Raw genomic sequence first — 24,811 nt, forward strand, 5'->3', positions numbered from 1 at the left:
CATTTGTGGTTTTTTTTTTTTAATTTTTTTTTCAACGTTTATTTATTTTTGGGACAGAGAGAGACAGAGCATGAACGGGGGAAGGGCAGAGAGAGAGGGAGACACAGAATCGGAAACAGGCTCCAGGCTCTGAGCCATCAGCCCAGAGCCTGACGCGGGGCTCGAACTCCCGGACCGCGAGATCGTGACCTGGCTGAAGTCGGACGCTTAACCGACTGCGCCACCCAGGCGCCCCTCATTTGTGTTTGATCAGCTTTCCATTTGGCTTATCTCACAGGCTCAACACAGTGAAAACAAGTTTTTTGCTGGCCAGTTTAATGTGTGAATTAGTAGTCCATGGCAGGCCAAGCTCAGGCTGAATTTCAGCTCCAACTTTCCCCTTGGTGGGACACAGTCGTCTGCATAAGTGTACCAGAATACTTGACTGTAGTTCTTGAATTTGTCTCCCCTTTTCTCTCCCTGCTTACTGCCTTAATTTAGACGCTCATGGTTTTTGGTCCAATCTCCTTATCTTTATTATTTCTTTCCATGTTTTTATTTTTTCTCCTTTTAGATCATCATTCTAAGATGGAACTCAGGAGAACTCACCAATCATTGTCTTCACTTTTCCTTTCACACAAAATGTGAACATCTTAGCATTGTACACAAGGCTTGTCCTGATCTGGTCCTTGTATATATTTCTAACATCATACTTTTAATGCCACACATTTTCACACTGCACACTGCCTCTGTCCTGCCCACTGAGCTTCTGGGCCTTAGCACATGTTCTTCCTAGAGTAGTGTCTTCCCATTACTTTTGTCTGATTGGCTAATTCCTGTTGGTCTTCAGGGCTTTTCTCAAGTGTTACCTTTTCCAGGAATCCTTCCCTTATTTAAGCCCATAGTTCTGGTTAGATGTTCTTCCTTTGTTCCATCATGCTTGGTTTTGTCATGCATAGCAGTCGTGTTTTTGCTGTAGGGAATGTATCTGCTTGTCTGTTGGTTAGAATTAGAGCTTCTGAGAGAGAGATTATGTTTTTTTAAAAAATTTTTAACTTAATTTATTTTTTAAATTTACATGCAAGTTAGTTAGCATATAGTGCAACAGAGACTTAATGCCCCTTACCCATTTAGCCCATCCCCCCTCCCACAACCCCTCCACTAACCCTTTGTTTGTTCTCCATTTTTAAGAGTCCCTTATGTTTTGTCCTCCCTGTTTTTATATTATTTATGTTTCCCTTCCCTTATGTTCATCTGTGTTGTGAGAGATTATATCTTTAATTTCTGTTCTTCTAGGCCCTAGAGTATAACAGTTTTAAAATATACTCCTGAGATCCTTTAGATGTTTTTTAAAGGTTTTTTTTTGGGGGGGGGGCTCTTCGTGGTACCCTCCCACCCCTGCATTACCCCCTCAGTATCCTTTCCTTCTCCACTTTAAAAAGAAGAAAAAAAATATGTATGTATATATATGTATTGACCCAAGATACTGCTTGATTAAAGAAAATGTTCTATGTTTGAATGAAAGGAGAAAAATAAGGAATGGAAAAAAGAAAGGGAGGGAGGAAAGGAATTAAAGAGAAAGAAAGATGAAAGAAAGTCTCAATTTTAACACTAGCACAGTGCCTAGGACAGTAGGCATTGGAGAAATATGGTTGATTAATCAATTCTGACATCTGCTTTGATAGATTGACACTGAAATGCCCAGCATGACTAACTCAACATGTCAGCTTATTCCCCTTTTCTCCAACATACCACACGTTTTGAGTTTTTTTTTTTAATTTAAAATATTTTTTAACATACTGGTTGTTCTGCCTCAAGTTCCCTGTTCTTCCTAGACAAATTTTTATAGAATTAATTTATGGGCTTGAATTTGACTTGATAAAATGATTTGTTGTTGTTTCAACACAGCTTCTGGGTCCTAAAAGGTCAACTGTTTTGGTACAACCCTCCTGTGAATTTACTTTATAAGTCAGAGGGGAAAAGAGCAATTTTCAATTGGTCTATTTTGGATTTATTGATGAACCATAATTTATCTAAACTAGGCTAACTCATGAAGCTACTACTAACACTTGTTCAACTAAGTAATTTGTATAATTATTTTCAACCTGATGTAATGTTTTTCTTTTTCAGCTTGTGAAACTTTGTATCGCAATGATTGATACCGGAAAGGCCTTTTGTGTTGCAAATAAACAATTCATGAATGGGATTCGAGACCTGGCACAATATTCTAGTAATGATGCTGTAGTTGAGGTTAGTATTATTAAAATTAGTTAATATGTTAAATGCATCAGGATATTAAAGAATTATGCATTCATTTATTAAACGTATTAGTGGCTATAGTGGTAAAATAGTGGAATAGAAAAGCTATCACCTATTGGTCTTATTTTCTATAATTCTGTTCTCTAGCATAGTTGGAAGTTGATGGATGATTTGCATTGTGAATGTAAGCTTACTTCTGGTAGGTGAGCTGAATCCTCTACTAAGAGGGCCTGAGCAGGCAGAGGAGGATTATGCTCCCTAGTAGGAGCTTATAGGGGCAAGCAGAGAGCATTAAACCTTAAGAATAGTATTTAACTGTATGTATGGGGCTGTATAGGAAAGTTCTTGTCAGCTCGCTATGCTTGGTTAACTTAGACCCTTGCTGTACTCTGTGGTATTATGTTATTTCTTCCAGGAGGAATAATACCTGGTTAGGTAATGGATGTGCTTTCATGATTATTTGACTCCGGGATGTCTAAATGTGCAGTCTTGATACACTCAATTTTACCTTTAGGTTTATATGTGCCATTACTATTTGTTAGCATACTCCTACTGATATGACAATATTAATTCTTTGACTGTTCTGGGGTTTTATGTCACTACCACATGTAGACTTGTCCTCTTTGCAGAGAATGCCCATGGGGCAATGCCATGAAATTGCCCTTGCAAGTAAATGTCATTGTTTACAATGTAACTTGATCTTTCTGTCAGAAATGCTGAAGTAACATTTTTGTGACCTATTTTAGTGGCTTTTAAATGACTTGGTTTTCTTTTGGTTTCTTTCATAGACAAGTTTAACCAAGTTTTCTGACAGTCTTCAAGAAATGATAAATTTTCACACAGTAAGTGTCAGCAAGTAGGTGTTACTATGACCATGTTAATATTTAGTATATTCCTTGAGTGGCAGTATTTTACAAAAGTACTTAAGTTGTAATTCAATAACTTTAAATTGTCAGCTTTTTAGTTGGGTGGATCTAACGTGTGTGTGTATGAGACAGAGAGAGATTTTATTTCTTGTTCTAGTAAGGTGAACTTAATATCACTGAAATATATACCCATAAGAGCTATTTTTTTGTTTAAGTTGTGCCTTTGGGAGTTCTTAAGGAAGTATTTTAAGAATGACGAAGTAAAAGTCATCACTCTAAATTTAGCTATTTCTTTTAAATACTTACAAATATATCCTCTTTGTCTTATCAGTTGCCAGTATTAAAGACTGCTGTATTCTTTGGGCAATTTATATGTGTCTTTAAGATGAGGGCATTTAGCCTTCAAGAATGAGGGATACTTTTAGAATGTCAAGAAATTCCTTTATAAATTTTGTAAAACTTTACTGAAAACATGGTAGCTTATGAGTTATACATTCTTTTTTTAAAATTTTTATTGAGATATAATTGACATTATGTTAGTTTTATGTATACAGCGATTCCAAGTAACGATTCTGTATTTGTATATACTACAAAATGATTACTGCAGTAAGTTCAGTTAACACGTGTACCAGTACATAGTTAAAATTTATTTTTCTTGTGATGAGAATTTTTAAGACTCACTCTCCTACCTACTTTCAAATATGCAGTACAGTATTATTAACTGTAGTCATCATGCTGTTTGTTACCTCCCTACAACATATTCATTGAATATTTTATAGAAATTTACACCCTTTGAACCCTTTTACCCGCTACCCCTGCCTCAGGCAGCCACCAGTCTGTTCTCTATATGCTTGAGCTCATTTTTTGTTGTTGTTGTTATTTTTCAAAGATTTTTTTCTTGTTTCTTTTCTTTTTTTTTAGAGAGAGAGTGGGAGCAGGACAGGGGCAGAGGGAGAGAGAGAAAACCTTAGCAGGCTCTGCACTCATTGTGGAGCCTGACGTGGGGCTTGATCTCACTACTTGATCATGACCTGAGCTGAAATCAAGGTCGGATGCTTAAATGACTGAGCCACCCAGACACCCTTATTTTGAAAATTTTACATCTGAGTGCGGACACTATTTTTCTTTTTCTGTCTGACTTATTTTGCTTAGCATAATGCCTGCAAGATCCATCTGTGTTGTTGCAAATGTCAGGAGTTCATTATTTTTTATAGATGAATAGTATTTCAGTGTGTGTGTGTGTGTGTGTGTGTGTGTGCGCGTGCATGTGTGTATGTGTATTACATCTTTATCCACTCATCCATTGATGGATATTCAGGGTGTTTCCATATCTTGACTATTGTAAATAATGCTGCAGTGAACATGGAGGTGCATATATCTTTTCAAATTAGTGTTTTCACTTTTTTCTGATCATACGTAGAAGTGGAATTGCTGGATCATATGGTAGTTCTAATTTTAATTTTTTAAGGAATTTCCATACTGTTTTCCACAGTGGCTGCACCAATTTGCATTGGCACCAACAGTGTATAAGTGTTTCCTTTTCTCTGTGTCCTTGCCAACATATATTTCTAGTCCTTTTGGGTTTTATTTTTTTTCTTGTCTGTTTGATAATAGCCATTCTAACAGGTATGAGGTGATGTCTCATTGCATTTTGATTTACATTTCCCTGATGATTAGTGGTGTAGAACATCTTTTCATGTATTTGTTAGCCAGTTGTATGTTTTCTTTGGAAACATGTGTGTTCAGACCATATGCCCATTTTTTAATCGGATTTTTTTTCCTATTGAGCTACATGAGGTCCTTCCTTCCTTCCTGATATTAACCCCTTATCAAATATATGATTTGCAAATATTTTCTGCCATTCAGTAGTTGCTTTTTCACTTTGTTGTTGGTTTCCTTTGCAGTGCAGAGACTTTTTAGTTTGATGTAGTCCCACTTGTTTATTTTTCCTTTTGTTGCCTTTGTTTTGGTATCAAATCGAAAAAATCATTGCCAGGACTGATGTCAAGGAGGTTACTGCCTGTGTTTTCTTCTAGGAGTTTTATTCTAGCACCTGGCAATACAGAGGGTTCTGGTCTTATTTTCAAGTCTTTAATCTATTTTGAGTTAATTTTTGTGTTATGTGCTTCTTAAAAAATTTTTTTGTTTAAAAAAAATTTTTTTTAATGTTTATTTATTTTTGAGACAGAGAGAGACAGAGCATGAACAGGGGAGGGGCAGAGAGAGAGGGAGACACAGAATCCGAAACGGGCTCCAGGCTCTGAGCGGTCAGCACAGAGTCTGACGCGGGGCTTGAACTCACAGACCTTGAGATCATGACCTGAGCCGAAGTCGGACGCTCAACCAACTGAGCCACCCAGGCGCCCCACAAAATTTTAAAAAGCTTAACATATATGACTGTCATATAATTATTTGGTGCTTCAAAATTATCAACACATACTCTTTATAAAAATCTGCCAGTTTTTGGTTCTTAGTTTATTTGATTTTCTTACTTTTTTGGGTTTTTTTGGTCAAATTAAGGGTAAAGTTATCTGGTGATATTTAATTGTACTTCAAATTTTAGCTGTTCTGAAATTAGCATGTACAAGTATTGCTTCATTTCTGGGTTTCAGTTCTTTTGAGTATAGATCCAGGTGTGGAATTACTGGTGCATACGATACTTCTATACTACTTCCTTCTTAAGGAAACACTGAACTGTTTTTCACAGAGCCTGCACCATTTTACACTTCCAGCAGCAATGTGTGAGTGTTCTGGTTTTTCACATCCTTGTCAATGTTTATTATTTTCCATTTTTTGATCATAGCTGTCCTAGTAGGTGTGAAGTAGTGTCTCACTGTGGTTTTGATCTGCACTTCTCCGATGCTTAATACAGTTGAGCATGTTTTCATGTGTTTATTGGCCATTGTGTATTTTCTGCCATTTTTACCATTGTGGCCATTTGAGTCCTTTGCCTGTTTTTAAATTGGAATTTTAAAAATTGAATTCTTTGTATATTTTGGATATTAATTCTTATCAGATAAATATGTAAATATTTTCTCCCATTTTGTGTACGTTGTCTTTTCAGTTTCTTGATAATATCCTTTGATGCACAAAAGTTAATTTTGATGAAATTCAGTTTATTTTTTTTGTTGCTCCTGCTTTTGGGGTCATATCCAAAAATCCATCGCCAAATCCCAGATCATAAAGATTTATCCCTTTGTTTTCTTCTAAGAGGTTTTTTTAGTTTTTTAAAAAGTAATCTCTACACACACCATGGGGCTCAAACTTATAACCCCAAGTTGAAGAGTTGCATGCTCAATTGACTGAGCCAGCCTGGCACCCCTCTTCTTAGCATTTTATGGTTTTATCTCTAATATTTTGCACCAATTTGTTTTCTTAATGTCTTCTTATTCTCTTTCTACCTTCTAGAGGATTTAGATGCCAGTATATAGTATGTTTGATTTGTTTTTAAATCAAGTGATCATTTGGATTTAAACTTCTTAAAAAATGTAATATAGTAAGAACTAATTTTGGGGGGGATAAAAGCTATTGATTGAAATTAACATAAAAAGTTAAATGTTTTCTCCATAATATATTATCTTTTGTAATAGTCTTATTTCTGGTATTTTCTTTAAATCAGTAAGTCTTGCATTATTACTTTACATAAGAATACCTTGGCTCTTTGTTATAACTTTAAATGTGAAAATTTATGGTTAAGATGAACACTTGACAAATAAATTGTTTAAATGTGTATTGGTAGATTTCTTGTCAGCAAATCTTCAAAGTATTTTAATAATCACTTTCAGTTTTCAGTTTGTTGCTTTATATGAAGGGAATAATAGAATTTGCTATGTCTATATGTAAGAGTGTTGCGAGGAACAACAATATGTGAAAGTAGACTCTGGAGAGTGACGCTTCTTTCTTTACTATATCAGTTGGCATACGTTCAGGAAAACAAGCCACTTAGGATATTTCTGACAGAAAGATTTTAATACAGTGAATTGGTTACAAAAGTGTTGGAAGGGCTGGAGGAATAAAAAGAGTTAAGGTGGTGCCATCTAGAGATTAGTAAATATGGGAAGTAGCTATTGCCCCTGGGGCTGGAGGAAATGGGAAACTGTTCCCCAGAGCTCCTAAGTATTGCACTGTTGAGAATACAGCCAATGTAACTTGGCCAGGAAGCCAGGAGCTTGCCTTCCTGTGGTTGCTGCAGAGCCAAGGAGCCTGTAGTCCCACTGAAACTGCCCAGATTGGTCATAGATGGCTGCTCAAAGTTGGTGTGGCTCACAGATGCTCACTGATGGCTATGTCAGAACAGAAGCAGAAAAAACCGTGGCTTCCTCTATGTCCTGCTGTCATTGGCTTACATTGGCAGAACCTAACCTCTCTGTTTGCAAGGAGGCCTAGGAAATATACTTTGCAGATTTCTAGCATCTGGCAATACAGAGGAGGAGCCCATGAAAGGGTGATGTGGTGGTGAAAGCCAACAATTAACCAACACATCAGCCGTAAAGCTTATAATTTCAAAATATTTTTGGCAGGCAAATTATTGTGCAGCTTAATGAGTTTTATCCTTAAGGCTTTTTATATGACTTTTCTTTTTTCCATATTCTCCATATCCAACATATTAGCAAAATTACACCCCAAATCCAACTAACAGTAGTTTCTCTGCCACCTCCAAGTCTACAATACTACCACCTCTTGTTTAGGATTATATCATAGCCTTCCAACTTGTGTTTCTGCTTCTCTTCTTGCCCTTCTACAATGAGTTCTGTATACAGGAGCCAGAAAGAACTTAAAAATATAAATTAATTTACAGCATTCCACTATTGTAGCTTCCCGTCACACTCAGGATAAAACCCAAACATGGCATACCCCAGCCCTATGACCAGACTTCTGCTGATAACTCCCTGATCTCATCTCTGTTTTCTGCCTGGCTGTAGCCACATGGACTCTTTGTTGTTCTTTAACATATCAAAGTAATTCTCATCTTAGGGCCCTTGCACTTGCTATCTATTCTGTGCAGAATGTTCTTTGTTCATATCCATGTGTGGCTATTTTCCTTAAAGTATTCTTTCTCTTTGTACACGTCTCCCTCACTTTATTTAGGTCACTACCTCTCAGATAAGCCTTCCTTGACCACCCTGTCATCACTTAGGTTACCTTACTCTGACTTTTACACACACACAGGCACACGCACACACAATATACACATATATCATCTGATTCTTAAATGTATGTATGTACTTAATTTATTGTCTAATTTCCATGACTGCAGGCACTGTGTTATATTCATTTCTGCTACTACCACCTAGAAGATTCCTGGTAGAAAGTACTTTTGCAGAGTTAAGGAGACCAAGGTTATGAACTTAAGAAAATTCTTAAGTGTTTTTTTTATAGTCATTAAATGAAAAAAATTTGTTAAATCAGTGACAGCACATACCAAATAGATAATTAAAAGTATTTAATGTTTTAAACATTTTTCTTTTATTGTTTCTGGCACTTGAAAACTTCAGGATCTCTATTTTCACTAAAATTTATGTTGCTTTAAAAAGATGCTTTGCAAACCGATAGGAGATTACTCTTTGCCTGCCTGTCTGCATAGAGGACTTAAGGCTGTAGGTTGGTGAGCTTGTGTGTGTTGATATATATACTATACATGTATCTATAGAGAACTCTTTGTTTTATGCTATATCGAGATGTCCAGTGCCTTTCTAATTTTATCCCATATTTTTTTTAGCATCTCAGAAATTTTCCTAATAGATAGAAGTATGGAATTGTAAGACTTTGCTTTACTACCTTTTAATTTCCTTTCCTTTTATAGTTGCTATGTTGTGTGCTTTACCTGGCCTTTTTGTTTCTTGTTAACAAATACTTTAAATTTTTCCCAGTAGGAGTGACTCGTGTGTACTTGAATCAGAATTCTTATATTTGAGGCAAAGATTCTTCCTTCATCATAATACTGCATACTTTGCTTTAGCTAAAATATGACCAGGGATGACAGATCTCTTGTTTACTGTTAAATCCCTAGTACTTGCATAATTCTTTTCCTGGGGAGGTCGTTTAATTTTACTAAGCTTTGTGCTCCTCTTTTGTAAAATGAATGGGTTTTACTAAATGACTTTTAGTTATAAACATTCTATGATTACACAGCATTATTTATTATAAGATTTCAATATGATCTCAGAGCCATTTGCTAAAATGTGGGAAAAGCCTAGTTACATAAAATGCTTTATTTTAGTAGCATTTTCTACAATGAAATTTTAATTACATAGCATTACAGGGCAAAGGAGGCTTTATAGGACAAGACAAACTGCTTTCTAAAATGTAATAAACGCGGCAATCTGGTTAAATTCTGTAGCAGATTTTGTAATACTTAGATTTTGGTGTATCTGTTTGTGTCAGAGTAAAAAGCTGGATATTCTGCAGATGTCATTTATGAATAACTTAATAAATGGGTTTAAATAAAGGTTTAAAATAATAGAGCCATTTGGGTTTTTAGCCAAGATTAAACATAGATTGGGATTAGTTTATCTGGTCATTTAAAAATTATTTGGATTCTTTTGTGATTTATTTCTTCTGTAAGAATGGATATTATTGTCCCTTATTACTTATAGAATGAGAATTTCCTAGGGTTGTTCTCTAACCCATATGTTTTTATAAGGCACCAACTCATGGCTTTTTCAGAGCAGGTCAGGTGTGCTGATTTTTAAAATTTTTAAATGGAATGGTCAGGCGTGCTGCATTCTATTACATACTGGAGTTGGCTTGAACACTGACTTTTCTGGAACATAGAGATTTCTGTAACTTCACTGATGACTCTTTTGGATTCTAATTTGCTCTTGGTGTAAGGAAGTTGGAATTTTTATTTGATTATTATTTTTGCTGAATGAAGCTTTAAGGTTGAATTGCTGCATAAATTCTATAAAATGCGTAACCCTTTTTGTTTTATTTTTTTCTGAGTTTGATTTTCCATATTACAGCTGTCCACTCATTCACTCAGTGGATGGTTTCATGAAAATGTCATGTCCTATCTTGGTGTTGGTGGAAAATTTTTAAAAGTTTAAAATGGAATTACGTTAAAATAATAAGTATTTAATAAATAAATCATTTCTTTTTAATAGAATTATGTTAAAATAAAACATACTATTGGGGGAGATATTACATATTGAATGAGTACAATACTTCTAAATATCTAAAAAGTATTTTAATGAGAAACTTGAGCTAGTTTCCATGAACATAACTTTTTCTCAAAATAGGTCTTATCATGAAATGATTTCAAGCAATTCCTCGTCAAGATTTTAAAATTGTTGATCTTTTCAAATTCTTGGTCATTGTCATTGATAAGAACGTTGTCTGCATAAGTAGTCATATTAGTGAAAAGCAGGTGAGTATTTATTGCCCTTTCCTCCTGATTGACAGGAGCTTGGTTATTACTCTTTCCTCCTGATTGGCAGGAGCTTCTTTATCCCGTGTAATTAGAATTCAGATAATTCTGTCTCTTTAAGTTGTACTTTAAAGGAGCAGTCATTCATTTTTTATCCTTTTTTTCTTTCATTGACAAAAGTAATTCTTAAATTTTCTGAGATAAACTGAATAGATTTTGAATAAAATAATGATAAACCTTTTCTGCAGGTATACACAGAAGTTGGACTTCCTACTTTTTTCTTTCTTTAATTCACTTCTAATAATTGTCTCTGTGGATCTAGATTATAGCACTGACTCCCTAGTGACTCATTCTCAGCCTCTCCATTCCAATACAGCGAATCCACACAGTTTGTCAGTGTATGTGAATGGTCAGAAATATTAAGCATTGCTTGAAATAAATTAATCAGCAGAATGTTACTTTAGCCATATCTTGAAGTCAATAGCTAGTATTAAATCCATAAGTTGAGATTTATTCCTCCTAAACTTCCTGAATTTAGTTAAAAAATTTTTTTTAATGTTTTTCATTTTTGAGAGAGAGAGCACTAGTAGATGAGGGGCAGAGAGGGAGACACAGAATCCAAAGCAGGCTTCAGGCTCCAAGCTGTCATCAGAGAGCCTGATGCAGGGCCCAAACCCACAAACTGTGAAATCATGACCTGAGCCAAAGTTGGACGCTTAACCTGACTGAGCCACCCAGGAGCCCCAAGAACTTTTTTTCTTATTTTGTGTTTGCAGAAGTTTAGAGTACAGATCTTTTTCTGTATGAAATTGACATTTCATGTTGAAGTCCTGTATGATTTGCTTCATTTAATAACTTCATAGTTATTTATAGCTTCATTTAATAACTTTGATACAAAAAGATAGGTCAGAGAAGAGAATTTGGACCACTGTGATTGTATTCTGAATGTAATGATTTTCTGGCAGTATTTAATGAAAAATTTGTCCATTATGGTGGGGAAACAACAATCAGTAGAAAGCAAATGTATTTAAGTATGAAAATGAAACATATGTCTTAAGGTTCGGAAATTGATGTGTGTATAATTTTCTGCATACTTAAAATGTTTTAAAATAAATATTGAAAGATAATAAAATGAAACGTTTCATAAATAGGAAATACTAATTCGTTGTAGTTAATTCAATAAATGTTACTCTTATGTATGATCACAAAATAAAATTTTCAAAATGTTTTTTGAAATCAGCAAATGCCTACAGTCCCATTTAAATGATTATGTGCATTTATTTATTTATATTGGTTTCAAGTTTTTATTTGTTTTTGAGAGAGAGAGAGAAAGAGGATGAAAGTGAGCGAGAGCGAGAGCGAGAGCGAGAGAGAGAGAGAGAGATGGGCTCACCCAAAGTGGGGCTTGGGCTCACCTGATGTGGGACTCTAACTCATGAATCATGAGATCATGACCTGAGCTGAAGTCAGATGCTTCACAGCTGAGCCACCCAGGGGCCCTCGAGTTTTTATTTAAATTCCAGTGAGTTAACATATAATGTAATATTAGTTTCAGGAGTAAAATGTAGTGGTTCATCACTTACATGGAACACCCAGTGCTTATCACAATAGATTATGTACATTTAATTTCATCTTCAGAAATAAATGTTTTTTTGTTTTTTATTTTATTTTTTTAAGGATAGTCCTTTGAGTCAAATATGTTTATTTTATGGAAGATACACCAAAATATTTTTTAATTTAATTTAATTTTTTAATTTACATCCAAATTAGTTAACATATAGTGCAACAATGATTTCAGGAGTAGATTCCTTAGTGCCCCTTACCCATTTAGCCCACCCTCCTTTCAGTAACCCTCTGTTTGTTCTCCATATTTATGAGTCTCTTATGTTTTGTCCCCCTCCCTGTTTTTATATTATTATTGTTTCCCTTCCCTTATGTTCATCTGTTTTTTCTCTTAAAGTCCTCATATGAGTGAAGTCATATGATATTTGTCTTTCTCTGACTCATTTCACTTAGCATAATAGCCTCCAGTTCCATCTACATAGTTGGAACTGGCAAGATTTCATTCTTTATGATTGCTGAGTAATACTCCATTGTATATATATACCACATCATCTTTATCCATTCATCCATCGATGGACATTTTTGGGCTCTTTCCATTCTTTGGCTATTGTTGATAGTGCTGCTATAAACACTGAGGTGCATGTGTCCCTTTGAAACAGCACACCTGTATCCTGTGGATAAATGCCTAGTAGTGCAATTGCTGGTTGTTGGGTAGTTCTATTTTTAGTTTTTTGAGGAACCTCCATACTGTTTTCCAGAGTGGCTGCACCAGTTTGCATTCCCAGAAATAAATTTTTTAATAATTAAAGATAAAACAGCAAAATTTCATCAAGAATCAGAATTTGGCTAATTAACATCAAAAGCCAATAATAAATAACTACTGAAAAGTGTAAGAATCAAAAAAGAATCTATTGCGTTCTTTTCTTTTTTTTTCTAATGTTTATTTTTGAGAGAGAGAGAGGGAGGACAGAGTGTGAACAGGGGAGGGGCAGTGAAAGAGGGAGACACAGAATTCGAATCAGGCTCCAGGCTCTGAGCTGTCAGCATAGAGCCCGACGCAGGTCTTGAACTCATGAACCGTGAGATCATGACCTGAGCTGAAGTTGGACGCTTAACTGACTGAGCCACCCAGGTGCCTCCAATTGCATTCTAGTAGGAACACCTCTTAAGAAATGATGATGCTAACAAAACAACCATATGTATCTTATTAGTAGAAGAAATGTGAAAAGTAAGAACAAATTAATAGCAAAAATTTGTGAAAGAGCCAAAGAAAGATGAAATATTTGACAACGGGTACTAAGCGAAGAAGTGATGACAAACAAATTGTGACTGCAGTAGTTTTGGGTGATTCAAATGGTAATGCCAGGGGGAACATTATATAGTTTTGTCAAAGCAATAATTACTGCATTTAAATACTTTATAGAGCAAGTCAGACAAATAGTATTAAAATATAATTTTAGCAAAAAAGATTCATTTTAGCAGTTAATTTCTTTTTTAATTAAAATGTTTTAAGTTTATTTATTTATTTTGAGAGAGAGAGAAAGAGAGAGAGTGAGCAGAGCAGAGAGAGAGAGAATCCCAGGCAAGCTCTGCACTGTCAGCTCAGAGCCGGACTTGGGGTTTGAAACCACAAACCACAAGATTATGACCTGGGCCGAAATCAAGAGTCAGAAGATTTGGATGCTTAACCTACTGATCCACACAGGCACCCCAGCAGTTGTTAATTTCGGAATGGTTGTACCAAATAGTTTACAACTTCTTAAATCACTGTAAAAACTTACATAAACAGGACACTAATATCTTCTGTATGACTGTTGACATCTTATTTATCTCTGTTTAACCACCACCCCAAAATTTAGTGACTTAAAACAACAACTATCATGTGTTTGGGCAGGGTTTGGGGAGGCCAGCTAGTCTCTACTCCAGTTGGTGTTGGCTGAGTGGCTTGTATATGGCTGGAGGATCCAATTTGTCTGGTGCCTCAGCTGGGGTGGCTAGAATGGGTGAAGTTGGCCAGGTTTCTCCTGCCCTTTGGAGTCTGTCATTCTCTAGGACTTCACTCTTATAATGTGGTCTCTCTACAGGAGGGTAGTCAGACTTAAATTTTTTTTTTATTTTAGAAGAGAGAGCATGACTAGGAGAGATGGGCAGATGGGGGTGGGGGGGAGGGAAGGAGGGAGAGAGAGAGAGGGAGAGGGGGAGAGAGAGAGAGAGAGAGAGAGAGAGAGAGGGAGGGAGGGAGGGAGGGAGGGAGGGAGAATCCCAAGGCTCCTCACTCGGCATTTACCCTGATATGGGCCTCAATCAATGCCACAACCCTGGGATCATGACCTGAGCTGAAATCAAGAGTCTGTCGCTCAACTGACTGAGCCACACAGGTGCCCCAGGTAGTCAGTCTTCTTAATGTGATAGCTGGCTTTCAAGTGAGTGAAATCAGTAGGTGTAAGACTTCTTATGGGCTTGGCCTGGAAGTCACATAGGATCACTTTTGCTACATTCTTTTGATCAAAGCAAGATACAGGGCTATGCCAGATTTAAGGTAAAGGGTAATAAACTCTACCTCTTGGTGGGAGAGTACCATGCACATGGAGTGATGAGAGGAATTATTGGTGGCCCTCTATATAAACCGTCTACTGTATCTTTCAACACACCAATGATGTGTGCCATAAGTGTTAGGAGCCTTTACAGTAGAAAGAGATTTTGATTTATGTCATCTGGAGTATAGCATCAGAATTTTAAAAATTTCTCTAGGTGATTCTGACATGTAGTGAAGTTTGAGAACCACTACTTTAAATCAGTGATTCTTGGGGCTCCTGGGTGGCTCAGTTGGTTAAGCATCTGACTCTTGATTTCAGCTCAGCTCATGATCTCGTGGTTTGTGATATTCAACCCTGCATTGGGCTCTGCGTTGATAGCAGGGAGCCTGCTTGGGATTCTCTGTCTCCCTCTCTCTGTCCCTCCCCACTCATGTGCACGTGAGCCCGCACTCGCTCTCTTTCTTTTTCTCTCAAAAATAAATAAACATTAAAAAAAAAAATAACCCAGCGGTTCTCAAATTGTGGCCCATGGACCAATAGTATCAGCATCACCCTGGGACTTGTTAGAACTTCAGCTTCTCAGAGTTTACCCAGATCTACTGAATCAGCAACTCTGAGGCCAGGAGCCAACAATCTGTGTTTGAACAAAGCCTTCTAGGCAGTTCTAAGGTACTCTAAAGTTTGAGAACCACTGTTCTAGAGCAGGGGTTGGCAGACTTTGGCTTGAAGGACAAATCTAACCCATCCCTCCCCTGCTTTGCATATAAAGTTTCATTGGAACACATATTCATTTGTTTCTGTATTGTCTATGGCTGCTTTTGCACTACAACAACAGAGTAGTTGTGACAGGGACCACATGGCCCACAAGCCTAAAATACTGTCTAGTCCTTTACAGAAAAATGTGCTGACCTGTGCACTAAAGGACTACTTTATTTTTGCCCAGTTCCCAGGACTGTATGTGTCGTGACACCCACTGAAGAGAGGCCTCTTTCTGCTTTAGTGAAAGTGATTTAGTGATTTTAGCTACCTTGAATTCTTAGCAGTGGAGTGGTAGTGGATGAACCAAGGCTGTCACCCAGACTAGTTAAAATCAGAGTCTTTGGGAGTAGGCATCAGTAATTTTGAAAGGTCCCCAGGTCATTCCAGAGTTCAGCCCAGTTTGAGAAGCAGTGTATTGCTTCTTCCAAATAAGCTACTTGGAATTCTTAGTAAACGCAGACTCTGATTCTGTAAGTCTGGCCTGGTTTTGGAAATGCTTTTCTAACAAGCACCCAGGCGATACGAATAATTTTGGTTCACACCTGGGGAGCTTAAAATGTGCTGATTCCTGAGTCTCACCAGTGTTTCTAATTATCTCAGCATCAGGGTATTTAAAAGTTCCCCAGGTTATTCTAATGTGCAACCAATGTAAGAACCCCTAGGTTAGAGCAGCCTGTCTCAATCTCTAAGTAATGGAATCACCTAGCAAATGTAATAAAAATACAGAAGGATTTTATCTTTCTTTTTTTTTTAAATTTTTTTTTCTATGTTTTTATTTATTTTTGGGACAGAGAGAGACAGAGCATGAACGGGGGAGGGGCAGAGAGAGAGGGAGACACAGAATCGGAAACAGGCTCCAGGCTCCGAGCCATCAGCCCAGAGCCTGACGCGGGGCTCGAACTCACGGACCACGAGATCGTGACCTGGCTGAAGTCGGACGCTCAACCGACTGCGCCACCCAGGCGCCCCGGATTTTATCTTTCTTTAACAAGCTTGGACCTTGGTAGTTTCTGTTAGCTTTGCAGGTGATTTTCACACTAAAGCTAGTGAAGAACCACTGCTGTAGAGCACTCAAGAAAGGGAGAAAGAAGAATTTAGAGAAATGGATAGGCTAGGACAGGCAAAGAATATAGAAAAAGAGGAACACATAATAAACAATAATTTGCATATTGGGCTCTGTTCCTGATGATAGCAAAGAAGAGTCCTCTTGATTTGTTATTGACCTATTTATTACAGGCCTAATGAGCTTAACTAAATAAAAGATTCAGGGAATTCACAACCATAGCCCTGTACTCTTCTATAGATTTTGGAACGGAGAGGGATGATTATGTCCTATGGAAGGAATCATAGAAGAGAATGCTGTGGTAGCTGAATAATATTTAAATGGGTGACAAAGACTTTAAACTACAAAATTTATGCTTTGAGCCAATGGGGCCTAAATGGTAAGAACTGGAAAATCTTCAGTGCCAACTGTGGATGTGTAGCCTATCTTGTACTAAACTTTGTAGAGTACTGTTTGCCATACGTAAACTGCATCTCAGTTTTCATCGTTTTCTGAAAACAGCTGAGATAGTGTTGCTTTAACTGTGTCCAGACATGAATGGGGGATAACCTGAGTGTAAGCCATTGGTTTAAAACAACCATTATCTGTGCACTTAAGTCAGATCCTTTTGTAATTAGCACATGCATAGGTCAAATGACATATTGTTGATTATTATGTATATGTTGGTAGGAATAATACTGCTAATTTTATTTTTATTTATTTATTTAAAAAAATTTTTTTTTCAACGTTTGTTTATTTTTGGGACAGAGAGAGACAGAGCATGAACGGGGGAGGGGCAGAGAGAGAGGGAGACACAGAATCAGAAACAGGCTCCAGGCTCTGAGCCATCAGCCCAGAGCCTGACGCGGGGCTCGAACTCACGGACCGTGAGATCGTGACCTGGCTGAAGTCGGATGCTTAACCGACTGCGCCACCCAGGCGCCCCTACTGCTAATTTTAGAAATGGAACTGAACCTTAGCTTTTGTGTTGGTACCTCCCCCCCCCACCCCCACCCCCACCCCCACCCCCGAGTCTGTCATTGTGGTTTTATTATACCATTCCACGTTTTCTGGTGTAGAAACAGAAGACCTGAGATATACTTAATTCCAAGGGTAAAACAGATTTTTTGGTCTAAAACCTAGGTAAAGTTTTTGGGTGGTCACTGGACACTTTGGATAAGATCTGGATCAGAATCCTCAACTAGTGAAGATAGTAGAACGCAACACAAGGAAAATGGGGAAATCAAATCAAACTTAAGGAAAGAGTCTTGCAGACTTCATTTGGTACCTGGCTTCTAGGTACCAGTGCTACTTGAGATTGGTCCTGACAAGGGTACTTTTACTTTAGTCCCTGTTTCTTTCAAGTCTTCTATAGCTTTTTACTTGCAGCATATGAAAAGAAATGATGTGAATTCTCTCTCAAGCAGAGTATAGATTAATGACTTAGGAAATGAGACTAAATGAGGCAGTTCTGTGCAGCGGTTCACCACAGAAAAGTGTTAGCGAGCTGTTCTGTGGCTGGATGGCTTGAGATTGGCAAGTAGGAGACAGCTTTTTACTCAGTTGCTTTTGCATTAACAATATAATTTTCACTGTAATCGAAGTGTTGAAAATGGGTAGCCTCGATTATTGGCAATTTCCTAAAGTACTTCCTATTCTAGTCAAACATATATAAAATTTAGTTTAGGTAATGTTTTATCTTGGAGGATGTAGATACTACGTAATGTTTGTATAGTTTTAAAACAATGAAACACTACACAGGAAAACATTGTGTTCTTCTCTCTGGAATATACTTATTTTTAAACGTTACTGAGGGATAATTGGTATAAACAGCATATCAAAGCATACAATTTGGTGAGCGTTGACGTATGTAAACCTGAATAAAACTGTCACCTTAATTAATTTAATGAACATAACAGTTACACCCCAAAAGTTTTCCTTTGCTACTTTGTAATTCTATTTGCTGCCTTCTTATTTCTAGACATTCACCGATCTGCTTTCTGTCATTATTGGTTAGTTTCGATTTTCTATACTTACATGTAAATTGAATCAGTGTAATTATTTTGAGACTCAATTGTGTTGTGTTTAACAATAATTCTTTCCAGGGGCATCTGGGTGGCCCAGTCGGTTGAGCATCTGACTTCGGCTCAGGTCACGATCTCGCAGTTTGTGAGTTTGAGCCCCACTTTGGCTCTCTGCTGTGAGCCTGTCAGCATGGAGTCCACTTTGAATCCTCTGTCCCTCTCTCTGCCCCTCCCCTACTTATGCTCTCCCCCCCAAAAATAAATATTAAAAAAAGAAAAACAATAATTCATTCCTTTTTTTATTGCTTAATAGTATTGCATTGTATGGATATACCATAATTTATCCATTCACCTGTTGATGGATGTATTAGTTATGTATTACCATAGAGTGGATTACCCCAAAATATAGTGGCTTAAAACAATAAACATTATCTGGTTTCTGGGCCAGGTGTTTTTAGACTTTAGACTTAGCTGGGTGGCTCTGGCTCAGAGTCTTGTATGAGATTGCTATTAAGATATTGGCTGGGCCACAGTCAGTTGAAAGCTTTACTGGGGCTGGAGGATCCAATTCCGAGATAGGAAGTGTGTGTGGCTGTTGGATCCAGGCCTCAGTTCCTCGCCAGGGAGCCTTGTCCCTCGGCTGCTTGAGTGTCCTTAGTACATGGAATCTGGTTACTCCCCAAACAGGGGATCCAAGAGCACAAGAGCAAGGGCAAAGAAAAAGCTACATTGCTTTTCATGACTTAGTCTTAGAAGGCATACATTGTCACGTCCTCCATATTACCATTTGTTAGAAGTAAGTCGCTATGACCAGCCTGCTCTCAAGGTGATCAGGCTCCATTTTTGAAGGGAGGAGTGTCAAAGAATTTGTGGACATATTTTAAAGCCACCACAATGAACATTTGAGTTGTTTCTGGGCTTTGTCTATTACAAATAAAGTTGCTTACAAAAATATTTGTAAAAGTTTGTATACGTATATGCATTTATTTCTCTTGTGTGAATAGCCAGGAGTGGCTAGTTCATACATAAGGTAGGATTATATTTAACTTTTTACAAAACTGTGTGTATAGTGAAGACTATAAAATATTGTAAAGAAAATTAAGGAAAGAAAAAAGAACTTACTGTTTATAATAATAATGTTAATATTCATATATTAAATTTCTAAAAATTTTTAAAAATCTTTATTTTCAGATACTCTTAGACTTACAGAATAGTTACAGTACAGAGTACCCATGACCTTTAAATTTCTAAAAATATTTAACTTCTTCAAAGAAATTAAAGAAAACCTCCCAAAATTTAGAAATTATTTTCCAAAGTTGACTTCATTTTACAGCAGCCATGTACAAGAGTTCTAGATGCTTCACATGATCAACAACACTTGGTATGGCCACTCTTTTTAAATTCACCATTGTTTTAATTTGCATTTTCTGTTTTTTTTTTTAAGTTTATTTATTTTGAGAGAGATCCAATTCCAAGATAGGGAGTTTTTTTTAAAGTTTATTTATTTTGAGAGAGTGCATGCAAGCAAGGGAAGGGCAGAGAGAGAATCCCAAGCAGGCTCTGTGCTCTTAGCACAGAGCACAATGTGGGGCTTGATCTAACAAGCTGTGAAATCATGACTTGAGCCAGAATCAAGAGTTGGAGGCCCAGCTGACTGATCCACCCAGGTGCCCCTAATTTGTATTTTCTTAATAGTTAATGATGCTCAGTGTGTTTTTGTGTGTTTTTCTGTCAATGTATCTTCTTTGGTGAAATGTCAGCTCTTTTGCCCATTAAACTTTTTTGGATTGCTTATCTTATTATTACTTAGTTATACGAGTTCTTTCTGTATTCCAGAAATGTCTTTTGCCAGATAAATGTTTTGCAGATACTTTCTCTGAGGCTTTGGCTTGTCTTTTCCATTTTTATGAGTATCTTCTGAAAAGCTATAGCTTTTAATTTTGATTAAATCAGTTTATTGACTTTTTTATTTTATGTTTTCCTTTTGTATTCTACCAAGAAATGTTTGCCTAGTTTATGTTTAGATTTGTGATCCACTCTGCGTTACTTTTTCTATATGTTTGCATGGTAAGGGTCAAAGTTCCTTTTTTTTTTTTTTCAGGCTATGGCTCTTCAGTTGTTTGTTTTAACACCATTTGCTCAAAATGGTTTTTCCCTATTGGCACCTTTTTGAAGGCAGCTGTGTTCACCACTATACCACCAGTTGGTACTGCACCGTTGGTACTTTCTGTCTAAAAAAATGTGTGGGTCAGTTTTGGGCTCTGTCTTATTTCATTGATCTTTTTGCCTGTCTTTATTCTAATACCACAATAGCCTTAATTACTGTAGCTTTCATAGTAAGTCTTGAAATCAAGTAGTATAGGTATTCCAACTTTCTTCCTTTTTTTCAAAATTGGCTATTCTAGGTCTTTTACATTTTCATATAAATTTTAGAATCAAATTTTTAAGTTCTACAGAAAGCCTTACTGGGATTTGGAGTGGGATTGTATTGAATGTATAGATTCATTTGGTGAGAATGGACATCTTACTAATAATCAGTCTTTGAATCCATGAACACAGTATATCTCTCTATTTACTTAAGTTTTCTTTAATTTCTCTTGGTAATGTTTTGTAGTCTTCACTGTACAAATCTTACGTATGTATCCCTAAACATTTCCTATTAAATTTTTTTTTTAATTTGTTTATTTTGAGAGAGAGAGAGAGTGAGCATGAGTGGGGTAGAGGCAGAGAGAGAGGGAGAGCACAGAGCCTGATGTGGGGCTTGAACCCACAAACCATGAGATCATGACCTGAGCTGAGATCAAGAGTCCGATGCTTAACTGACTGGGCCACCTGGGTACCCCAGCATTTCCCATTTTTTGATGCTACTGTAAATGATATATTTTTTTGTCGTGTTTATTTTTGAAAGACAGAGTGTATGCAGGGGAGAGGCAGAGAGAGGGGGACAGAGGATCTGAAGTGGGCTCTGTGCTGACAGCAGGGAGCCCAGCGTGGGGCTCGAGCTCAAACCGCAAGATCATGACCTGAGCCAAAGTTGGACACTTAACCGACTGAGCCACCCACCCAGGCCTTTTTAAAGTTCACTTGCTAAGTTGTTGCTGGTATATAGAAATATCACTGATTTTTGTATATTGACTTTGTTCCTGTGGCCTTGCTAAATATGCTTGTTAGTTCTGGTAGACTTTTCTGTAAATTCCATAGTATTATCTCAATCATATCATCTGTAGATAAAGATAGCTTTGTATTCTTCCGTTCTAATATGTCCCCCTTTTTTCATTTTTCTTGCTTGATTGCCTTGCTAGGATCTCTAGTAGAATGTTGAATAGAAGTGATGAGAGCAGATATTCTTGCCTCGTTCTTGAGTGTTGCCATTAAGAAGCCTTTCACCACTGAATATGTTAGCTGTACATTTTTTGTATGTGCTCTTTATTAGTTTGAGGAAGTTCCCTTTTATTCCTGGATTCCTGAGAGTTTTTATCAGGAATGGGTGTTGAATTTTGTCAAATGCTTTTTGGTCTCTATTGAGATGCTCATACAGTTTTTCTGTTTTAGTTTGTTATCATGGTAAATTATATTCATTGACTTTTTAATGTTAAATCCATCTTGCATTCCCAGAATAAATCCCAATTGTCATCGTATATTGTTCTCTTTATATGTTGTTATTGTATATCATTATTACATATTAAGAATTTTTACATATGTGGTCATGAGGGATATTGAGGATTCTCTTGTCTCCACATCCTCACTAACACTTACTCTTTTTTGTCTTTTTGATACTAGCCATTCTGAGTTGTGTGAGGTGATATCTCATTGTGGTTTTGATTTGCATTTCCCTGATGGTAAATGATGTTGAGCATCTTTTCATGTGTCTGTTGGCCATTTGTATCTTTTCTTTGGAAAAAAGTCTACCCAAGTCCTCTGCCAATTTTTAAATCAGATTGTTTGGTGTATGAGTTCTTTATATATTTGGGGTATTAACCCTTTATCAAATATATCATTTGCAAGTATCTTCTCCCATTCAGTATATTGCCTTTTTATTTTATTGATGGTTTCTTTCACCGTGCAAAACCTTTTTAGTTTGATGTAGTCCCAATTGTTTATTTTTCTTTTGTTTCCCTTGCCTGGGGAGATAGATTAGGAAAAATACTAAGGCCAATGTCCAAGAATTTACTGCCTATGTATTCTTTTAGGATACATAAGGTTTCAGGTCTCACATTTAGGTCTTTAATCTGTTTTGAGTTTATTTTTGTGTATGGTGCAAGAAAGTGGTCCAGTTTCATTCTTTTGCATGTAGCTGTCCAGTTTTCCCAATCATGTATTAAAGAGACTGTATTTTCCCCATTGTATGTTCTTGCCTCCTTTGTCGTAGATTAATTGACTATATAAGTGTGAAGTTATTTCTGGGCTCTTTATTCTGTTCCATGATCTAGGTGTCTGTTTCCATGCTAGTACCATACTGTTTTGAGTACTATAGCTTTGTAGTATAGTATGATGCCTCCAGTTTTCTGTTTTTTGTTTGTTTTTGTTTTTGTTTTGCAAGATTACTTTGGCTCTTTGGGGTCTTTTGTGGTTCCATACAATAGGATCATTTGTTCTAGTTCTGGAAGGATACTAACTAATATAGTTAGCTTTATGAATTTTGACACATGCATACAGTTGGATCTCCATACCACAATCTATATGCATGACTGTTCCAATAACCCTAAAAATAGCCTTATGTTATGCCTTTGTAGTACCCTTCCTCCTACCCCTTACCACTAGTAATTACTGATTTGTTCTCCATCCCTATAGTTATATCTTTTCCTGAGTGTCCTGTAAATCAAATCATATAGCTTGTAGCCTTTTGAATATGACTTATTTTACTTAGCAAAATCCATTGAAATTCATCTATGTTGTTGTATGTATTAATAGTTGCTCCTTTTTATTGCTGAGTAGTATTCTGTTGTGTGATGTACCATAGCTTACTTCTTCAAGGACATTTAGATTGTTTCTAGTTTGAGGCACTTAGGAATTGCACTGCTATAAACATTTGCATACAGGTTTTGGTGTAACTCTAAGTTTTCTTTTTTCTTGGGCAAATACCTAGGAATGGGACTGCTAGGTTTTATGTAAATACAGCTGTAACTTTATAGGCTATGGGAGGTTTTTAACTATAGATTCTATTTCTTTGTTTCTGTTTAGGTTATTGGTTTCTTATTGAGTGAACTTTGGTAGTTTTGTCTTTCAAAGAATTAACCCATCTCTATTGAATTTATAGGCCTAAAATTGTTCCCCAATTCTCCTGATTATCCTTTTTTAATAGCTGTAGAATCTGTGGTAATGTCATCTTTCTCCTTCTTGACATTTGAAATTTGTGTTTTAAAATTTTTTCTTGATCACTTTGATGGGAGATTTATCAACTTTATAGATCTTCTGAAAGAACTAGCTTTTGCTTTCATTGAGTTTTGGCTGTTGAGTTTCTGTTTTCTATGTAGCTGACTTCCAGTCTTACCTTTATTATTTCCTTTCTTCTGCTTAATTTGGGTTTAATAGTTTAACATAGTACAGAAAATAATTTTTTCTCTCTGGAAGTAAATTGTCAGATTTTTAAACCCTTTAGTACTCAATCCAGGTGTGTGTGTGTGTGTGTGTGTGTGTGTGTGTGTGTGTGGTGTTTGGTATTTAGGCAAGAACATGAGACTTTGCTAGTAGCAAGATTTCAGAGAGAGTGAAATTGGTATTGTTTTAATAAGTTGGAGAACACAGGATTTTCTTTTTGTTTTGAATATTGATTTTTGTGTCTGTTCATCTGACATCTGTTTCCAACTCTGAATGAAGTGTATCTGTTAATTATTGAATGAAATGTATCTGTTAATTATAGAAGTATTTGGAGTTTCCATGAGAAGCCCAGTGAAATTGCCCACACATGGAGCTACTAGAGTTTAATATGTGGTATCATTTAAATGGGGCAAAATATTGTCACGAGGAGTAAAATTTTATTCTTGTCTCTAATCTTAGCAATCATTGAACCCAAAGGACCATATAATGTTTACTTGAATTAAGAATGTAAAACATTGAAATCCCTACATTTTCCCTGTTGAATAACCTCTAACTAAGATGATATGAAGCAGTTCTGGAGTTGTTTTTACTTAGTATGTTTTGATATGTTAAAGTAAGAAATTCCTGTAGTAAATAAAGTAGACTTCATATTACTTTTTAGGTTATTTGTCAAAGCTTGAATTAAAATCAAGGAAATAAATCACTCTGTTATTTCAACATTGTATTTAAATGTTAATGCAGATGTGATTTTCTCTGTAAATAAAAATAATTTTATTTTTTAGATGAAACTGGCTTAAAAATCAGTTTCAGTTTCTCTTTTAAATCCTTACTTTTTTAGCTGGTCTTCAATAAGAAATAGAGGTGTTATTAGAATTGGA

At 36.4% G+C, this 24,811-nt stretch overlaps 1 protein-coding gene across 9 annotated transcripts in view; it reads left to right on the forward strand.

Moving 5' to 3' along the window:
• ACAP2 (ArfGAP with coiled-coil, ankyrin repeat and PH domains 2) overlaps positions 1-24,811 on the forward strand; it is a 151,849-nt gene that overhangs the window by 66,502 nt on the left and 60,536 nt on the right. For 8 of the 9 annotated variants that reach the window (XM_040484924.1, XM_040484926.1, XM_040484925.1 and 5 more), the window contains 2 exons: positions 2,110-2,229; positions 3,027-3,080. In XM_040484924.1, coding sequence (XP_040340858.1) covers positions 2,110-2,229; positions 3,027-3,080 — 174 coding nt within the window. The remainder of the gene's footprint in view (positions 1-2,109; positions 2,230-3,026; positions 3,081-24,811) is intronic. The other variant, XM_040484928.1, reaches the window with a different exon arrangement.

Source organism: Herpailurus yagouaroundi, unplaced genomic scaffold (assembly GCF_014898765.1).
Source record: "Herpailurus yagouaroundi ecotype Mexico unplaced genomic scaffold, PumYag 162, whole genome shotgun sequence".
Taxonomy (NCBI): domain Eukaryota; kingdom Metazoa; phylum Chordata; class Mammalia; order Carnivora; family Felidae; genus Herpailurus; species Herpailurus yagouaroundi.